The 17,632-nt window shown below is 46.2% G+C and overlaps 3 protein-coding genes across 5 annotated transcripts in view; all 3 read right to left on the reverse strand.

The window, feature by feature from the left end:
- Positions 1–17,113, reverse strand: part of HOXA3 (homeobox A3) — a 45,570-nt gene extending 28,457 nt beyond the window's left edge. For 2 of the 3 annotated variants that reach the window (XM_030968822.1, XM_030968891.1), the window contains exons 1-2: positions 16,791–17,113; positions 4,790–4,894 (exon numbers count right to left, since the gene is read on the reverse strand). Coding sequence is in view for 1 of the 3 variants with exons in the window: in XM_030968891.1 (XP_030824751.1) it covers positions 4,790–4,894; positions 16,791–16,983 (298 nt within the window). In the remaining 2 variants the exon portion in view is untranslated. The remainder of the gene's footprint in view (positions 1–4,789; positions 4,895–16,790) is intronic. The other variant, XM_030968847.1, reaches the window with a different exon arrangement.
- On the reverse strand, positions 6,362–8,669 carry HOXA5 (homeobox A5). The gene is made up of 2 exons (XM_030968916.1): positions 7,885–8,669; positions 6,362–6,908 (listed from the first exon to the last, which is right to left on the reverse strand). Exons 1-2 carry the CDS (start codon positions 8,444–8,446, stop codon positions 6,658–6,660), a joined length of 813 nt encoding a protein of 270 aa, XP_030824776.1. The 5' UTR covers positions 8,447–8,669; the 3' UTR covers positions 6,362–6,657.
- On the reverse strand, positions 10,347–12,768 carry HOXA6 (homeobox A6). Its single transcript, XM_030968929.1, has 2 exons — positions 12,159–12,768; positions 10,347–10,831 (listed from the first exon to the last, which is right to left on the reverse strand). Exons 1-2 carry the CDS (start codon positions 12,592–12,594, stop codon positions 10,572–10,574), a joined length of 696 nt encoding a protein of 231 aa, XP_030824789.1. The 5' UTR covers positions 12,595–12,768; the 3' UTR covers positions 10,347–10,571.
- Positions 17,114–17,632: the final 519 nt, after the last annotated feature.

The raw sequence follows: 17,632 nt of genomic DNA on the forward strand, positions 1-17,632 counted from the left end.
ATGAGAGCAAAAACAAAGACGCGGCTAGGATCGATACACGCGTTAATAGCTTCGCTCCTATCTTATCTTCCTGCCATTTTGCAAAGTGAGAAGGCTTAACATTAAACCTCTTAGAGCAGGTTATTATATAATAAACAAGGGTGAGGCATTTTGCTACCTGACTTTTGGAGGAGGCAACATCAGTGGCTTCTGTGGGGGTAACACGCGTGTTTACCTGCCGCGGCTGGACCCGAGATATTCAGACACAAATGTGGCTGATAATTCAAGATGAAATACAACGTGTATTACTCTTGAAAAGAGGAATTTTCTATCCTTTCCTTGGTAATTGAGGTCATTCAGCCAGTAGGGTTCACCTGGAGTCCATACTGTGATACACACGTAACTCAAAGCTATTTTATCTTTTGTGCTGATAGTCAAGATCTCGGCTATAACATTGACATCAAACTCTGTCTGGGCGAATGACTAAGAGTGGTGCAAAACGTAAACTTTTGACCCTCAACTTTTTGACCTGCAGTTGTAACGCCCTTAACCACAAAGATATACAAAAGCTATGCAGCTTCTTTTAGGAGTAAGAGACTCGCACTGTTTGTTTCAATACTTCTGCTTGTTTCCCCCAGCTTTCTAAGGGCTCTCTTTTTTATTGTTGCTTTTTTTTTCCTTTTTCTTGCTGCTGAGAAATCGGATACTTTCGCATTTTTAATTGTTTTTTTCTTTTCCTTAATCTCTCAGCTTTGTAAAATGCTGTTAGATCAGTTTGCACAGCCTTTCGGCAGCGTTGGAGGGAAGCCTGTTACTCAAAGGCGCTAAATGGTTACAATTGCAGGTGAATTGCTGGGTAAGTTCCGGGCGTGAGGTTGGAAGGAATGGAACGACGAGCGTTGGGGGAAAAGCTGCAGCTCTCTGCTGAAGGGTTTTAGTCATTTCTCCTTGATTTAAACATAAAGAAACAAGTCTAATTGTTTGCAAAGCCTTGTCTAGGCAAACGAGTTGACTGTGAACTTGGTCTAAAGCGAGCTCTGCTGGTGATTCCTAGGGTGTGCAGATTTATCTTTTCTGCATTTACTTAACCTGGCAGTGAACTGCACGGGCTGCCATTTATTATCCGGAGACAGACTTCACCTCAAGCAAGGACTGTTCCACAAAATTGCAATAATTACCCAATAACCTTCATAGCAAATATTATTATTGAAAAGACATTTTTTGGGGGGAGGGGATATAGAAAAGATTCCTTTTGCGTGTTATAAGGCAAAATCCATGCAAATTTTACACGATCTCTGTGTCAGATTTGAAATTGTTTGTGCGCATAGCTACAGGAACATGTGACCGGGGTGGTCCATGAGTATTTGCCTTACAGAGAGACATTAGTGAAGATGCTTTAATTTGAAAGGGATAATATCTTCAAAGATGACCAGAAGATTGTGGGAACTGTGGTTTTCCGCTCTAGCTAGTAACCCTAGCCTCAAATCCGGGAGATTTTGAGGGCAGAAACAGAAAGGACTGAGAAAGCCAACGACATCTTAACTTGGTCAGGAGATTTACTTGTGTCTGCATTAAATGCGTCAAATCTGTATTTACGGGGAGGGAAAATGCATTGCTCCCGTATTCAGCGTTAGAAATCGAAACCTCCTGATCTCCCCCCTCATGATCGGTTCCATTCAATTTCCCATGGAGCAAATTGCAAACTCCTCTATTGTCACCTTTCCACGGATACACACTTATTACATGCAAGGAAACGGCAGAATAACAATTTCCTTGTTCTGAAATTAGGGCATTTGCATGGTTTAGACAAGGCTGTAGAGCTGTAATTTACGGATGATTTTCCATCGGATTGTTACACTCCTAGTTTAGAGAAAGTTAAGTCTTGCAAAGTCACCAGTTCCACACATTAAGAGAGCTGCCTAACCTTTAATCGGTTTTACACTTAGACATGAGACAATACACGCAAGTATTTCTTTCAAATGGTTAAGTAAACTGTATTTCAAATCGCAGAACGCAACGTGCCATTCCTAAAATAGAAAAAAACTTGCACTTATTAATCCCCTAAACTAATCAGAAAAATAAGGTGTGCAGATAAAACCTCTCTCCTGATTCCCAGGTATAATTTCCCATGACATTTTCCCTCGGAAAACAATTCGGACCTGGGACTACTTTCGCAGAGTTCGGCTGTCTGGGCTCGTTTGAATTTCAAATTTCAAAGCGTATTAGGAAATCTTAACGCATTTCTGTGTTTGAATGGTTTCAACTGTGATGCTTAATACAGGGCAGGGCCAGAAACAGGGCGAAGTTGTGATTTCCAGCTAACTTTCTTTTGTTGCTAGTTTTTTTTTGCAGTACAGGCGGGTTCATATGCTTCTGGACCTAGGGATATTTTTCTTTTCCATAGTTCTTGAACGACTGTACATTGTTTTGTGTGGGATATGGTCCAGAAGCCACCTTCAAAAATGTGGAAAATACACAGTAGCGAATCTTTTCACTCTAAGCAATGAAAAATTACAATCCAGGATGATATCCAGGATCCTAAAATATTAGTCCAACGGGCGTCCGTGCGTGCTTGTATATTAGCCAGTTAATTCAAATAGGGCAGTGTTGTTAAATACTGAGTAATCATGAGCTGTTTGTGTCTGGTATAATTCCCGTCTACAAGCAAAGGGTTTTCCTTGGAAAACGACCTATATATAAATGAAGACCAAACTTTTAAGGGTTTTTCATGCCTTGCCTCAAACTATAAAATTTTATGGCATATAGTATAATATAATACACGCCTATCATATACAACTTTCTGGTATTCCTATTGACGAAAATGTGTCAACTAGAGTACTATAAAATCTCCAGCTGTTTAAAAGGAAATGATTTTCAAATGTGTATTTGGATATGCTCTTTTAAAGCCTTTCTCATTTTTTAAATATGAAATATATGCAGATGTGTTTGTTTAGTGCTGACAGGAAGGATCGACAGACACAAAGGCATCAGACTCTATTTATCTTCTGCAAGGGTTGACTTAAAATATTAAATGCTTTTAAAACTGAGCTCTTTGGGAGGAACCTACCTTAGATACTACCATTTCTTTAAAGACAAATAAATTAAAAATAGGGATCAGTCAGCAATATGCAGACCTTGCAGAGGTACGCAACAACCTTACCCTCCTAAAACCCTGCGTCTTTCTCCCATTTTCGCTCACAGCAGCCAAACCAGCCTAAACCACAACATTCAAATGGCATAGCACTAGCGAAATAAAACAAAGCCCATCTCTCTCTCACATCAAACCACTCCATTCTTTTGCAAACCCGACTTTATGACACATAAAAGAAAACAATGCAATCTGCTGAATCAATGTTACTCCAAACCTGTGCAGAGAAAGAGATACCCACCGCTGGTTTGGAGAGATAGATAGATAGATAGATAGATAGATAGATAGATAGATAGATAGATAGATAGATAGATAGATAGATAGATAGATAATAGGCAATTCTCAGAATTCTACCATAGCCCCTGACTAGTCTGTTTATACCCCCCGAGATCACTCGCCAAAGTAACAGCTCTGAGGATAAGGATCAGGCCTTAATGTTACCCAGAGAAAGATAGAGTTCCTTTCACCCTTTCATTCAAGTCCTGGAAATTCAAAGACTGAAGTTAAATCCGGCCATAAAGTTTATTGCTGAGTAATCACACTCTAGTGAGAACAGTCCACTTAAATAAAAAGAATGTTGAAGTAAACACGCAGCTGGGGCCTACCCCACAATGGCAGCCAGCAATATAAGGCAGAAAGGGAGAGAGCAGAGCTAGGGGGATATTTACAATCTTCCATAAACCAAGCCCGTATTTCATAATTTGCAGCACTCTAATGACCTGTAGTCTCTTGTATTAATGCTACAAGTTACAGTCAATTGGTTCGCTTAAAAAAAAAAAAAAAAGTCACAGGAACGTATATATGTGTACACACGTACACACCCTTTGTGTACATGAATACACCAATATTAGACACATATATGCATCTGCACGGCTTTACAGAGAAGTACAAACTGATTTGTACATGCAGGCACACATGAATATAATTTAAATACATTTCTATTTATGCAGTTACGTGTAGAACCGGGAAAAAGTTACAGCAGCGTTATAAATGCGCATCCCCAAAACACACTACGCACTCACAGATGTACATACACACACAGCTAAAGCTTTCTGCACAACCCAATGCAGAAAATATGTATCTAAGCACTCCAGTACAGTCTGTGCCATTTTAATACTGGCTCTGATGTGCAACATATTTCACCAATCCAAAGATTATTACCATATCATCACGCCTCCAACTCTATCATGCCTCCATAAGATACTGCCCAGATAATATCAAGCCCAATCTATTTTGTTTCTCCCCTTTTTTAATCGCCTGCAGTAACTACTCTTTGCTAAACAAAACCTCTCCAAACGTGGAGAGTCTATTGGAGCAAAGGAAGTAATTATCTTCTGCGGTAGTCAAAGTGATTAAAGCTAGGCCCCAAAATCCATCTCTGCCAAAGTCGCTTATTGTGGTTTACTTTGATTTGATCGTTAAAATAGAGAGCTAGCTGCTGCGAGTGAAGGGATGGGGGGAGGTATTTGCAGCGCAACCTGGATCATTAGTGCTTGATCCTGCCTCTCGGGCTCGGTGGGACCGTCCTGAAAACCTCCAGGCGGAGAGGAAGGGAAAGAGAAAGAGAAAGAAAGAGAGAGGCGAGAGGCAGCGAGAGCGAGCAGGAGCCTCGGCTTCCCCACTGTACAAATAAACTTTAAGGAACTTGTGCACAAAACTTACCTTTGACTTGCAAGGAGCCATTTTTCACATAGTACTGAGAACTTGTGGTTTGGATACTTCTGTCCCTAAACCTGACAATTTGAATGGCCAGGAGGCACACGTAGCCTGCAAAAGAGTCAAATGAAGTCCAGCGTCAGTGAGATTATATGTTATGTGGTATATAATGTTGGATGTCAACTCCCCAAAACCATAAAACTTACTTTAATGGCACCACGTGACTTTTTATAGCCAGTGAGCCTATCTGTCTGTGCTATGGATGATTTTACGATCTAATTCATAGACAAAACCCTATTCATTTGGCACCCAAATGTCATATAGCCGGAACTGGGGCTTATAAAGTTTACTGTTTTATAACTTTTAAGGGAAGGCATCAATGTAACCAGTCAGTAAATGTGCAAATCTTTAGTTGCTCTTAGAAGCTCAGAAGAGTTAACCATTCAAGCTCTGATGGGGTAAGTAACATTACGTTTATAGCAAACTAATTCTAGCGAAGAAAACCAAAAATCTTTAAAGGGTGAAGAGTGGGAATGTGGCTAGAGAGGATTACTAATAGGCGCAGAGGGCTTGGACATGGCTGTCCTAAAATATACTTAATGAAACCACAGGAGAAATTCTAGAGCGATGTAAACACACCCTGGAGTTCGCAGCGTATTTTAACAAAGCACATGTTTTGGGGTTTGGGTTGTGGTTTGGGTTTTTTTGGGTTTTTTTTTTTTTTTGTGGTTTTTTTTTTTAATTTCAACCATCAGCAAACAGTTAACAGTTGATTCAGCCACAAAGGGTGTTGATTGTGGTCCTGCGATGCAGCTTTCCACCTAGCGAGAAACAAGTAAGGAAGAACTTATGGTCAAACTTTCAATTAAAAATACTGGTAGCGGACAATTGCAGCATCCACCATATGCAACGTGCAGCAGGAGCCAGGTAAAATATTACAACAAACTCTGCACGGGCTAATTTTTTTTCTTTTTCAGAGGCAAATCAGGAAGCACAACTTCTTGCTTTGCACAAATCAGATCACAAAAACTTTACAATAGAAAGTTTATTTTTTTGTTGATTTCCAGTCAGGTTTTTTTAAAAACAAATAATAATAATAATAATTAAAAAAAAAAAAAGCTGATCACAGTTTGCTCAAACAGCCAGACTTTGACTATATTTGTAACTTTGTTCACAAAAAACATACATCACAGAAGCTGCGCTTAATAAGAGCCACTTCTAAGAGTTCGTGCAAAGAGTCATATACAAAGGCACAGCAAGGACATACTGCTTGGAATCACAGTTTTCGTCACAGATTCACTATTCACTACACGTAGGACAAGTTCAGTTGATTTCATCATTTCACCTCTACAACAGCATTAATTACACAGGAATTATATAGGTAGTTTGAATAAAAATATTTTTAACAGCTTGGAGCTATACAGACATTAACACTTGACCACACATGCACAGTTAAGCAGGTTGAGTGCAACACATAACATTTGTACTAAACCGGGGGAGGGTTTCCTTTCTCTCTCTCCTTTTTTTTTTAACTTCATTTTTTTTCCTTTTTGTTCTTTTTTGTTTAGTTTTGTTTTGTTTTAACAGTTACTTCAAGTAACACAGCTTGCTTCATATAAATAAGTTAAAACATCTATTATTTTTTTCAAGACAAAGCCATTCAAGACAAAGAAATGTACGATAAAAGCAGATCTACTTATACACGCGAGAGAATGGTAATAAACAGGCTCATGATTAAAAGATGAATAAGGGCGACAAGAACAGGGTTTCTTCACAGAAGTAACACAAGGAAGTTTTAGAAAGTCAACTTAGTACTGACATGAGACGACGCAGGGTCAGCTAATACTGCTCAGTACTTTTAATTGATCAAACGCTTAGGGACGGAATGCCCCTCCTGCAGCTGCCATGCTCATACTTTTCAGCTTATTATCCTTTTTCCATTTCATTCTCCTGTTTTGGAACCAGATCTTTATTTGTCTCTCTGAGAGGCAAAGAGCATGTGCTATTTCAATCCTTCTTCTGCGGGTCAGGTATCTATTGAAGTGAAATTCCTTTTCGAGCTCCAAGGTCTGATAGCGGGTGTAAGCAGTCCGAGCCCTTTTCCCTTCTGGTCCCCCTATGTTGTCTGGAAGAGAAAAGTACATGATTTAGATTCTCAGCAGCCTCTCGGAGCCTTCGTGTCTCATTGCAGCTACCAGCAACCAGGACCGTTATTCTCAGTCCTGCTTTGGTTTTGTTTCTGGTTTGGATAAACGCTCAACAAGTTTCCCCCTCCAGCCCCTCTTAGGAAAGGCTTGGGGGAGGGGGATTTGGTAGTCTCGGTAAGTTTTCGCTTGGATTTGCGATTCGATTTTTTCTAATTTTATTTTTTTCAGTTCCTTTTTTTTTTTAATTTTTTAATAAGGTTAGTTCTCCCCCATGCCTCCCCCAGATAAGCTGATTTGGAGGATGTCTCTGCTGATAGCTGGGTTTTCAGAGCTGAGAGAGCAAAGCTGAAGCGTGCAGCCCTTTCCCACGGCTGAGCTGGGGAAGGCTCGGGAGGCAGCGAGCCTCCGGCCGCTCTCCCAGCAGCGAGGGCAGGGCAGGTACCCGGGGCTGAAAGTTGCTTCGCTCCCCCGCTTTGCCCCTCGAGCCCTCTACCCCGAGTTTGGGGCGACTCGCCCTGCCCCCTCCCCCACGGCTTCCCAGCAGTGAAAACTGCCCTTCTCGCCCTTCCCTATTCTCTTTTTAATATGTCTAAGCAAAATAAATGGGGTCAGCCGCGCCGTTCCCACTGGAAGATCCCCCATTCAGAGGAGAGCCGGGAGCAGCCTCTGCTCCCGATCTCCCTTCGGCAAGGCGCCTTCTACTCCCCCCGCCGGCGCTGGGAGCCAGGCGGGCGGTGTTTTCGGGGCCGAGAGGGGTTTTTTCCTTTCGGGGGGACTCGCCCAGGGAAGGGAGCGTGCTTCCCTGCGAGCAGAGTTGTGGTGTGCGGGGACACTGCCCGCTCTCACGCCCTCCTCTCCCCCTCTCCCCGACCTTGCTCGGCACAGCCACCCGGTTTACATTAAATCCTCCTTTTCCTCCAGAGAAATAAAGAAAGAACAGGGTATTTGCTTTACCATGACTTATGTGCAGTTTTCGCATCCAGGGGTAGATCTGGGGCTGTGAAGGCTGGGCTGTGCTTTGGTCGGTCGGGGCACTTGCCTGCTCGCTGCTTGCTGGAGTGTCTTCCTCAGTCCCAGACGAGGTGCCAACCCCGTCTCTGCTGATGTGCGTGTTGCTGCTGGAATTGGACGAAGTGCTGGTGGAGTTGGCGAGGGAGTTTTTCACCCCGTGGTGACTCTCGCTGACAGGCGAACCGGCCACGGCGGTGCAGGGCAGAGGGTCAGGGGGAGGCGAGTGGGAAGACGTCGCGGGCTGGTTGTACCTGGGCTCTGTCGAGGCAGAGGTGGTGTTGGCCGGGTAACTGCGGGGTCTCTCATTGGCACCAAAGTGAGTGGAAGCAGAGCGCCCGACGCTGAGGTCCATGCCATTGTAGCCGTATCCGTACCTGCCGGAGTGCATGCTGGCGGAGTCCCTGTATTGCTCGCTCACCGAGCTGTGATCTCCATAATTATGTAACTGGTAGTCCGGGCCATTTGGATAGCGACCGCAAAATGAGTTTACAAAATAAGAGCTCATTTGTTTTTTGATATGTGTGCTTGATTTGTGGCTCTTGGTCGTTTTGTGCGTCTATAGCACCCTTGCACAATTTATGATGAATTATGGAAATGACTGGGACATGTACTTGGTTCCCTCCTACGTAGGCACCCAAATATGGGGTACGGCTTCACATCACGTGCTTTTGTTGTCCAGTCGTAAATCCTGCCTGATGACCTCTAGAGGTAAACTCGTGCACTGGTGGGGGAGCTGGGAGGGCGCGGGCGGCCCGGGGCGCGCCTCCCGTGCGCGCCGCCGCCGCCGCCGCCCGCCCGTCCGCCGGCCTCCAGCGCCACCCGCTGGCGGCGCGGGGGATGGCGCCGGCTCCGCGGGGTCGGCCCGGGGTGACGGCCCCCGACGGTGGCGCGGAGCGGCGCGGAGAGGCGCGGAGCGGAGCAGGGCTCGCCGCCGCCGCCACCGGCACCGGCACCGGCGTTGAGGCTGCGGGGCTGGCGGGCATTGCTCCTCCGAGCCGGGTGTGCAGAGAGCGCTCCGCTTTGTGCCTGCCTTCTCCTCCGTGCGGGGGCTTTTTTACACCGGTTCACAAATCCTATACGATCCGTTCTCGGGTGCTGGCAAGGCTTATGTCCCTTCTACATATATATACATAGATTTGTAATTTCTCCCACACTTATTCCCGTGCCGGAGCTTTCGAGAGGCAGCCGGGTCCTACCGATGTGAAATGGCAGATATCTATTAAAGATGAGTATCGTGCAGCGTTTTTTCCAACTAGGGGGTCAGATTCCAGGCGACTTTACGGCTGCCGTTATTTCATCGCCTCTCGGAGAGAAAAAAATCCTCTAAATGCGGTGGTAGCCATTTTGCATTATATTCTCCAGATTTGGCTTTTAAAACACTTAAGAGTGGCAGCCCAAATTGTGCTGCCTTCCAAACAAAAGAGCCTCGATGCGTATACAAGTGCATTTGTACACAGCTTCACATGCACACTCATGCACACGCAATATAATATAGAGAGATATAACATATATATTAATCACTATTTTTTCTGTGCTTATTTTACTTTTACAAATCTCGAAGTGGAAGCATTTTATGGCAGCTATTTTTCTTCAAAGTACCAATTTATTTTTTCCAGTGCTAAGTAATGCGAATGTGAATTAAGATACCGCAGAAGCAGGAAAGAAAATCCCCAAGTTAATAAGACCTTTTCTTCAAATAAGAAGGAGAGGAAGGAAGGGAGGAAGGAAGGAAGGAAGAAAGAAAGAGAGAAAGAAAGAAAGATAAAAGGAAAAAAGATCGATCTAAGCTCACGAAGCTCCAAGAAATGTAGTCCATAATTCAAAGCCCCTTCAGTGCAGAGCTGAGCTCACCAAAACCTTAGCGTAAGCTCAACGGGAGCCACAGAAAATTGCCCGCTTCGAAACCTCTTCCCTCGCTTCCCCTGAAGTTTAACGCCGAGTTTTTACTTTAATTCTATAGTGCAGACTAAGCAGTTTAACGGCATTAAAAAAAAAACTCCCTGCAATTCATCTTTGCTTTAACTGAAAGTTTATACACAGGGATTTATACACATTTTTTGAAAGAAATTTTCTTCCTTTTGCTATTTAAATATCTTATACATAACTAAAACTTTTTTCTCCCCTGTGGATCATAAACTCCCAAACACAGAATAACGAGATGGCCCGCCGTAACGGGAGCTAGCAAAAACACAAACCAAATATTTTCTAAAATCTCTTGTCTTTCTACAATATAAGCATTTCTAATTAAAAAAAAAAGATAAAAATAATTTGCTTATCTTTTCTCACACAAGCACACCAGGGACACCCACCCACTCACCCATTTGAGATGCTAATCTCAAACATTTAAAATTCTGGGCCAATTCTCTAATGCTTTAACCGACGCCATATATGCTTTAGGAAGGTTGTTACATACATACATGCCTGTAGCTCGAAAGCTGGGGCTTCCACATATATTAGAGTAAGTCACAGATGATTGCAAATATACATCTTTTAACCAAGCCTTTTGGGGATTAATAGACTGTGACAAACCTATAGGATTTCAGTAGCAGAAGGAACACAAGGTAAATAATAATAATAATAGTAGTAGTAAGCGCTAAGGAAAGGCCTGGTAGCGTTTATTAAACGTGGTTCTACTCCCCTGACTTTTCCTCTGTTTCTTCGCTGCTGGGCTGTGTGGAATTTATGAATTTGTTTTCCTTTTTCCATTTCATCCGCCTGTTTTGAAACCATATTTTAATCTGGCGTTCAGTAAGGCAGAGAGCGTTTGCAATCTCAATACGTCGTCTTCGGGTTAAGTATCTGTTAAAATGAAATTCCTTCTCTAACTCTAGCGTTTGGTATCTGGTGTAAGTTTGCCTCCCTCGTCTCCCATGTGTTCCATATACTGTACCTGTAGAAGTAAAGACAAAACGATCGCATTGGACAGGGCCCACTGATTTCAGACCAGAAAGAGCGATTAGTATATTCTGCCTCCTTTTGCAGGCACAATCACGGGGAGTGGGGGAAGCTGCTCTGGTTTCCTGGGGGCTTTTTTTCTTTCTTTCTTTCTTTTTTTTTTTTTTTTATTCTCTTTTCCTTTTCTCCTGCCTGACGAGCTGTAAATGCAGATGTGCAGTGCGCTTACGGGGTAAGTGGGATACAAAGAGGCTTTAAGGTGGACCTGGGGAAGGTGCAGGAGGTAGCACGGTGCGAGTCGCTGGGCAGAGGCTGCTCTGTGCGCGCTGGGAGCCTGTGCGCACACACAGGCACAGGCACACGTGTGCTACCCGGGAAGCCTCACGCATGTTCTGTGCGTGTGTGTGTGCACGCACATGTGGCTGTGTTGACACAAACACACAGCCATTGCCATGGCTGGGACTGCATAAGGTCTCTAAGTATAATTATAGACATCAGCTAAAGATCATAGAAGAGCGTTTTGCCATTTGCTCCGGAATTTATTGCTCTTGAATGCAAAGCAGCATCGGAATGGTCTTGCTAAAAGTTTAATTTTCAAAAAAAGGAGTGAGACCTAGCCTGCGGCAAACATAAACTCGGGAGGATGGGAGAGAAGGCGAGTCATTAGCGAACACTTGAAGTAAACGTTTAAATTTGGGATTATAAAAAATAAATGTCACTCCAGTACAACCCTCCCACTCCACCCCCACCCCCCATTCCCCCAGCACCACTCCTGTACGGAATAGTTCAATTATGTGAAGTTCACTCCTAAGTCTGAAAAAATTCGCGATGCCATGGAAGTGCGCCCACGGCCCCAGAAACGTGCTCTCAATATCCAATACTCACAGGCTAATGAGCTGGGGGAGGGGGGCGAGGAGGAATGTACCACAAATGCCTTGGATCCTCAGTACAGAGGGCATATTCCATGCATCGCTCTCTGACAATGAAGAAGCAGAGCAGAGGCTTTGGAATGGCTTTAAGAGAGTGATAAAAGTGCTTTGTTCCTTTTAATTTTTTTACCCCCTACTTTCCAAGGATTCCCCTGTAACTTTCACCAGTAAACCTACATACTGGGATCTTGGCCACCATTCCCTGGGTGCCAACGTGCCAGGCCAGGTCTAAACCTGCGAAGGTTTCATGTTACATATTGCCCTGCAGGAACCGTGTTTCTCCAGCAATCTGGACTTTATCTAGCCAAAAAAAAAAAAAAAAAAAAAAAAAAAAAAAAAGAAACTTTTCCTTTTCCTCCCCTCTCCGCCCTTGACTGCACCGAGATGCCTTACCAGCGCAGGAGTTCATCCGCTGCATCCAGGGGTAAACAGGGCTCGTGTACTTCCGGTCGGTGCCTTCGTCATTTATAATTTTGGCTTGGCCGCCGCTGGTTTTGTACTGTTGATCGGGAGAAAAGTGCAGGTAGTCCCCGGGCCCCCTCTGTTTGCCACTGCCGGAAGGAGAGGCGCTACTAATGTCCTTGTCCGAATAAAAACAAGAGGCTCCGTACTCATAGGAAGCCCGACTGCAAGCAATGACGGTGTTGGACTGTTGGTAGAAACAAGGTGAGGTGTAAGTCTTGTCCTGCAGGCTGCTTGCCCCGTACGAAGCCGGAAAATGCCTGAGAGCATCATAGCCCGCCGGGTACAGGGGGATCTGCCCGAGGAAGGAGTCCTGGCCCCCGGGCAGGCTCCCCGGGAAAGTGGGATTCACAAAATAGGAACTCATTTGCTCTCCCCCTCTCCCGGACCGTGATTTGTTGTGTATTAGTACATCTGGCGATAACTATTAGGAGTCATCGAAGTGGTTTGTTTCTGGATGGCCGAGCGCCAAAAGCGACAGCAGAAAATAGGAGCAGCTGACGGCGGGGCGGCCAATGGGAGCGCGCGCGGCGCCCGCTCCCCCGGGGCCGCCGCCACCGCGCCGCCAACTTACCGGCAGCCCCGGCCCCGCCGCGCCGCCCCGCGCCCCCCGCGCCCGCCGCGCTCCCCCGCGCAGCCCGCGGCACCGGCCGCGCCCCCGCCGCGGCACCGCCCCCGTGCGGGAAAATAATCCAGTAATAATAATAATAATAACAACAGGAGCGGCGATAATTCCCGGCAGCGCGGGCGGTGCGGGAGCGGGCAGCGGGGACACCCCCCCGGCTGCCGGAGGGGTGGGGAGGGGGGCGCCCTTAAAAGTTGGAGGCCCCACGACGAGGGAGTCGCGCAACCCCGTGGGAAGGGTGGGCGAGCCGCCCCCGGCCCTCCGGCGGAGGGAAGGAGGAGGGAGGGCAGCAGACGGCGGTGGAGGATGCTGCGAAGGGAAACTTTGGAGCGGAGGGAGCACGTGAAAGGGGGAGCGGAGCGCCGCGCAGCCTGGGGAGCGAGGGGGGGACCCGGCCTCTCTCTATTTTGCCGTCGCGATGCCACAACTGCATCCAAGAATTTTAAAGCTATTCTAAAACGTATTTATTTATCCATTCAGTCGAAAATTGCCCCTCCACTAAGGCTTCCCTTCGGAGCTCAGGGAGCCCGCCCTAGCGCCGAATCCAGCTTTTGTGAGAGAGGCTAACGCGTCCTGCAGTGGAAGAGGCCTCGTATCTTAATGAACATCCCCATAATTAGGAGGTTGGGGCGGTGGCCTCCTGGGGAGTGGGATTTTTGATTTGCACCAAGTGCCCGAGGAGGCCTGGGGAAGAGCCGCATGGGCTCCCGGCGCCCCCCGGCAGCCCAGATGAAGTTCCATGTGTCTGTTCTCCCCAAGTCTACCCTCCTCCCGCCAGAGTAGAGCCGAGAGTATCAAACATTCAAATTCAGAAACGAGCCAGTAGGACTATTCCTAATTAATACAACCCCTCTAGTGAGTCAGCGGAAGCCAATCGGTTTCGTTGTTGCTCGGGATAATTTGATTAAATGTGGATTTGTGTCTTTAAGAGGGGAAGAACAATACACGAAACAAACATTTCCACCTTCATTTTTCAATATGGCAGTTACCCCATAGCGGAAATATAATTCTTGGCCCAGGGCTCGGACAGTAACTGTTCTGATGAAATTCGCTGATGCGGGTTTAATTCAGCCGTAACCCTGCAGTTCCTGCAGATAACATAGGGTTGTTCATTCCAATATGTGTTTACTCATAATCCCTGCCCATTACAACAGATTGAATAGACCAATTTTAAACGCGCTCTGTCACGTAAAGTGACATTCGTACGAGCAGCGTTTCCTAAAGCAGCTTTCAAAGGAGAGTTTTGTTGTTGTTGGGAGACTATTTGTCTCATTTCCGGGGGCACATTACGATACCTATAAAACAGTAGTGAGTTAAAACATCGCTCCACAATAGTTTGTATTGTTGGCAGTCTCAGCTGGACTTTCACATTCAGATGTTGATTGCCTTCGGGTTTTTTTTCAACTTCCTTAACCTCTTCAGCCCAGCTAATCAACAAACACACCTGGTAGAATTACAGCTCACTAGCTGCATGCTTTGAGAGGTCATTTCAGAAACATGTATTTCCTGAAAAGCAGATTTCTCCGGAAAAATAAGGGTTTTTTACTCGGTGAGAATAAAGTTTAAAAAGGAGGAAACACCAGCAAGCAAGCACTCATACACAGCATGCTAAATGCGAAAAGGCTTTTAAAAGAGCATATTTTCGCCAGTAAGTCAGAACGAAAACGCACCACGAAAAAAAGAATACTCGGGACAAACAAACCCCACCGGCCTTACTTCCAAAAAGTTGTGGGCAGACGATCTTTTGTTTGAATCCATCACACAAAAAACCAAAACAAAATTTAAAATAAAAACCGTTCCAGGCTTAGTTCCATTTACATTTTGTAGCATGGGTTACAGTCTGATTTTGCCCCCCTCTATTTCTTTTTGTTTCTTTCCCGTTTTTCAAGTTACTGTTTGCGTCCAAACCAAGTTGTGAAAGCCCGATCGCAGGCAGCGAAAATATTTATTCGCCGATCCCATAACACGAAAAGGAATGAAATCTGCACGTTTGCCTGACTGGGTCGTGTTCGAGTAGTTACACTGACAGCCAAGCAATCTGCACCGCAATCTCTGCTTCAGTCACATTGAGGCGTCCTTTCCGCTCCTCCCCCTACCCCAGAAAACCCCGAATCACAATAATCTGCTGCCCCCCAAGTCTGCCGAGGAAATGTCCGGCCTGGACACATTTCACAGCAGTTCTCCTTCACCATTCCCGCCCCCACTCTGGAAAGCAGAAAGAAAGCCAGTCGCTGCATTTTGCCACCGCAACAAAGTCACACTTCGCGGTACCTGTGTATTTCATACCCCGTTTATTTGTTTTCGTAATGCCACGCACCCCCAGCACCTCCTCCACAGAACATTCCGCCTTCCTCCTCCCGCCGCAAACGCTTCCGCGACCCCAGCCACTTTCGGATACAGGTGCGGGAGTAGTTACCCTCTTAAGCTTAAAAGCCTCCTTCTCTTCGTATATAAAAACCACTTTCAAATCATTCTCGTGCTCGCCAGCGTCATCAAAACCAACCTTTAACTAATAGCTCCTAATCCAAACAGTTTGGGCAAGGCGGACCGTTGTTTAGACTGGCGGGGTACAGAGAGCCCGGCCGGGGGGACGCGGGCGGGTCCTCCCCAGCCGGCTCCCACCGTGGTAACTTGTAGTTGACACACACCGAGCTAGAATCGGAGGGAAAGGGGAGTGGGTAGAGCCGGTCCTGCCGGAATATTTTGCCCGGGGGCGAGCTCCGATACTCCCACAGAAGAAGGTAGGTCGCATTATTTTTTTTTCCCCTCTTGGTCTTTTATTTGGGCTCCCCCGAGCAGCGCAGGCTGCCAGCGCTGCTGTTCCAGGGGCTGCGGGGGCCGCTCGGCTCGGCGCCCGCCTGCGCCGTCCCGCCACGCCGTGGCAGCACTGAGCACCCGCCACCGCAATAAATAATCGGCGCTCACTGCAGCTCCAGTCCGGCGGATACCGCAATGCAATGCAAATGCAGCGCTTTATCAGCCCGGCGGCACAGCCGGAGCCGAGGCCGCCGTTTAAAGCCTTCCGAGCCGCTCTTTCGCCGTGAGGAGGCGGGAGCGGAGCCGGGCGGCAGCGGCGGGGGGTCCCGGGGGCGCCGTCCCCGGGTCCTCGCTGCCTCCCGCCGGCGCACACCGCGGGGCACCGGCCCGCCGGCCGCCGCTCCCCCGCCCCAGCGCCGCACCGTAACAGTCACAACAAGGAGAGAAAGGAGGGGGGAAAGCTCCGTCTCCGGCGCTGAAATGGGTTCAGCCGCCGCCAAGCCCGCTCCGCGCACCCGAGGCGCGCAAGCTGCCCACGCCGCGAACCGCCGGCAGCGCGGACCCACGGCGGGGCAAGGCATTTATGCAGGCAGCGCTCGATCTGATAAAGAAAATCTAAGCCACATTTGCGCCGTTTCCCCACGTCTAGAAATAACCTCCCGGACATGGCAGAGAAGCTAGGAGACATTGTGCTGTTTGGCTGTTGTTTTCCTTTTTTTTTTTTAATGAAATAGTAAAAAAAAAATCACATCTAAATTTCTTCAACCGCAAATGAAATTTAAGATAATGGGTTAATACTGCGAATTAATATTAAAAAATGTTTGGGGATATCACTTTCTTTTCCCCAGTGCTGGGAAAAAAAATATCCCCTCCACTGATGCTGTAAAACTGAATTATTAGAAAATAACCTGTACGTCACAACATACCCCTGCCTAAGGCAAAAAGAAATCAACTTCGTGAAAAAAAAATATAAATCCACCTCTTCCTTGCTAAATCACATAAAACAAACATTTTATTTAGGCATATTTTTGCATGCACTGACTAAGTTAAAATCAGCTGAGCTGCAGCCATCTCTATTTTTGGCCGGTAACATTTCCATTTGGTTTAATTGCACATGTCTAATATTTAAACGTATTAAACCATTTTTCCCTGCTTACAGTAGTGTCATATACATTTCTCACCTTTTAGGTTCTGGCTCACAGGAGCCCCTGCGACTTTGACAGCTGTCGCTTTGGCTGCACAGGAGACGAATCGCCCTCCTTTTGGTGCCAGAAGAAGCAGGAAATTAGCCAGGTTGCAAGTTGAAAATCTGCCACGCCAGTGCTTTGAATCCAATATGCCACACCTTCCAGCGGGGGAACTGGAAATTGCCATCCCGGATCTGTGTTCTAGGCGGCTGCTTATGCCGAACCTCAGCACACTTTGTTCACTATTGCCTTACAAAGAACAAATGAAATGGGGATTGAAAGCCAGAGAGATCCGAAGCAGGACAGAGCTCAGCAAAAGAATGCGGCTCTATTCTCGCAAGGGAAATTATAAAAAAGTTCATGTTCACGGTTACCATCCACATGACCGACAACGACCAATGGAAAAACCGAACAACTCATAAAGTTGTATTGCAAAGTTGTAAATTTTCATAAACAACAACGGATTTATGGCCTTTTCCTCATCACTAAGAAGAGGCAGGTCTTAGAGAGGCGCCATCTTACCACAGAGGCAGCCCTGGAGTTTTTTAAAAGACCTGGACTTTGTACTAATTTTATTAAAATTACAATTAGTGCATTGACCAGGAACGGAGTGTAGTAGAAAAAAGGGAACTTCAGCGCAAATAATGCTCCAGGTCTTACCTGTATTTACCCGGCCGAATAAAAGGACTTTTCAGGTTCGATATTTTTTTCCTTTTAATTAGAAAAAAAGGGGGGAATATTAGATCTCATTGATATTACGTGGTACCTGGCAAAAATAAGACGTTTTCTAAAGCGGGGCAGTTTTCCCCCATTTTCGCGCTACCGTGATGCCCCCT

Source organism: Camarhynchus parvulus, chromosome 2 (assembly GCF_901933205.1).
Source record: "Camarhynchus parvulus chromosome 2, STF_HiC, whole genome shotgun sequence".
NCBI lineage: Eukaryota > Metazoa > Chordata > Aves > Passeriformes > Thraupidae > Camarhynchus > Camarhynchus parvulus.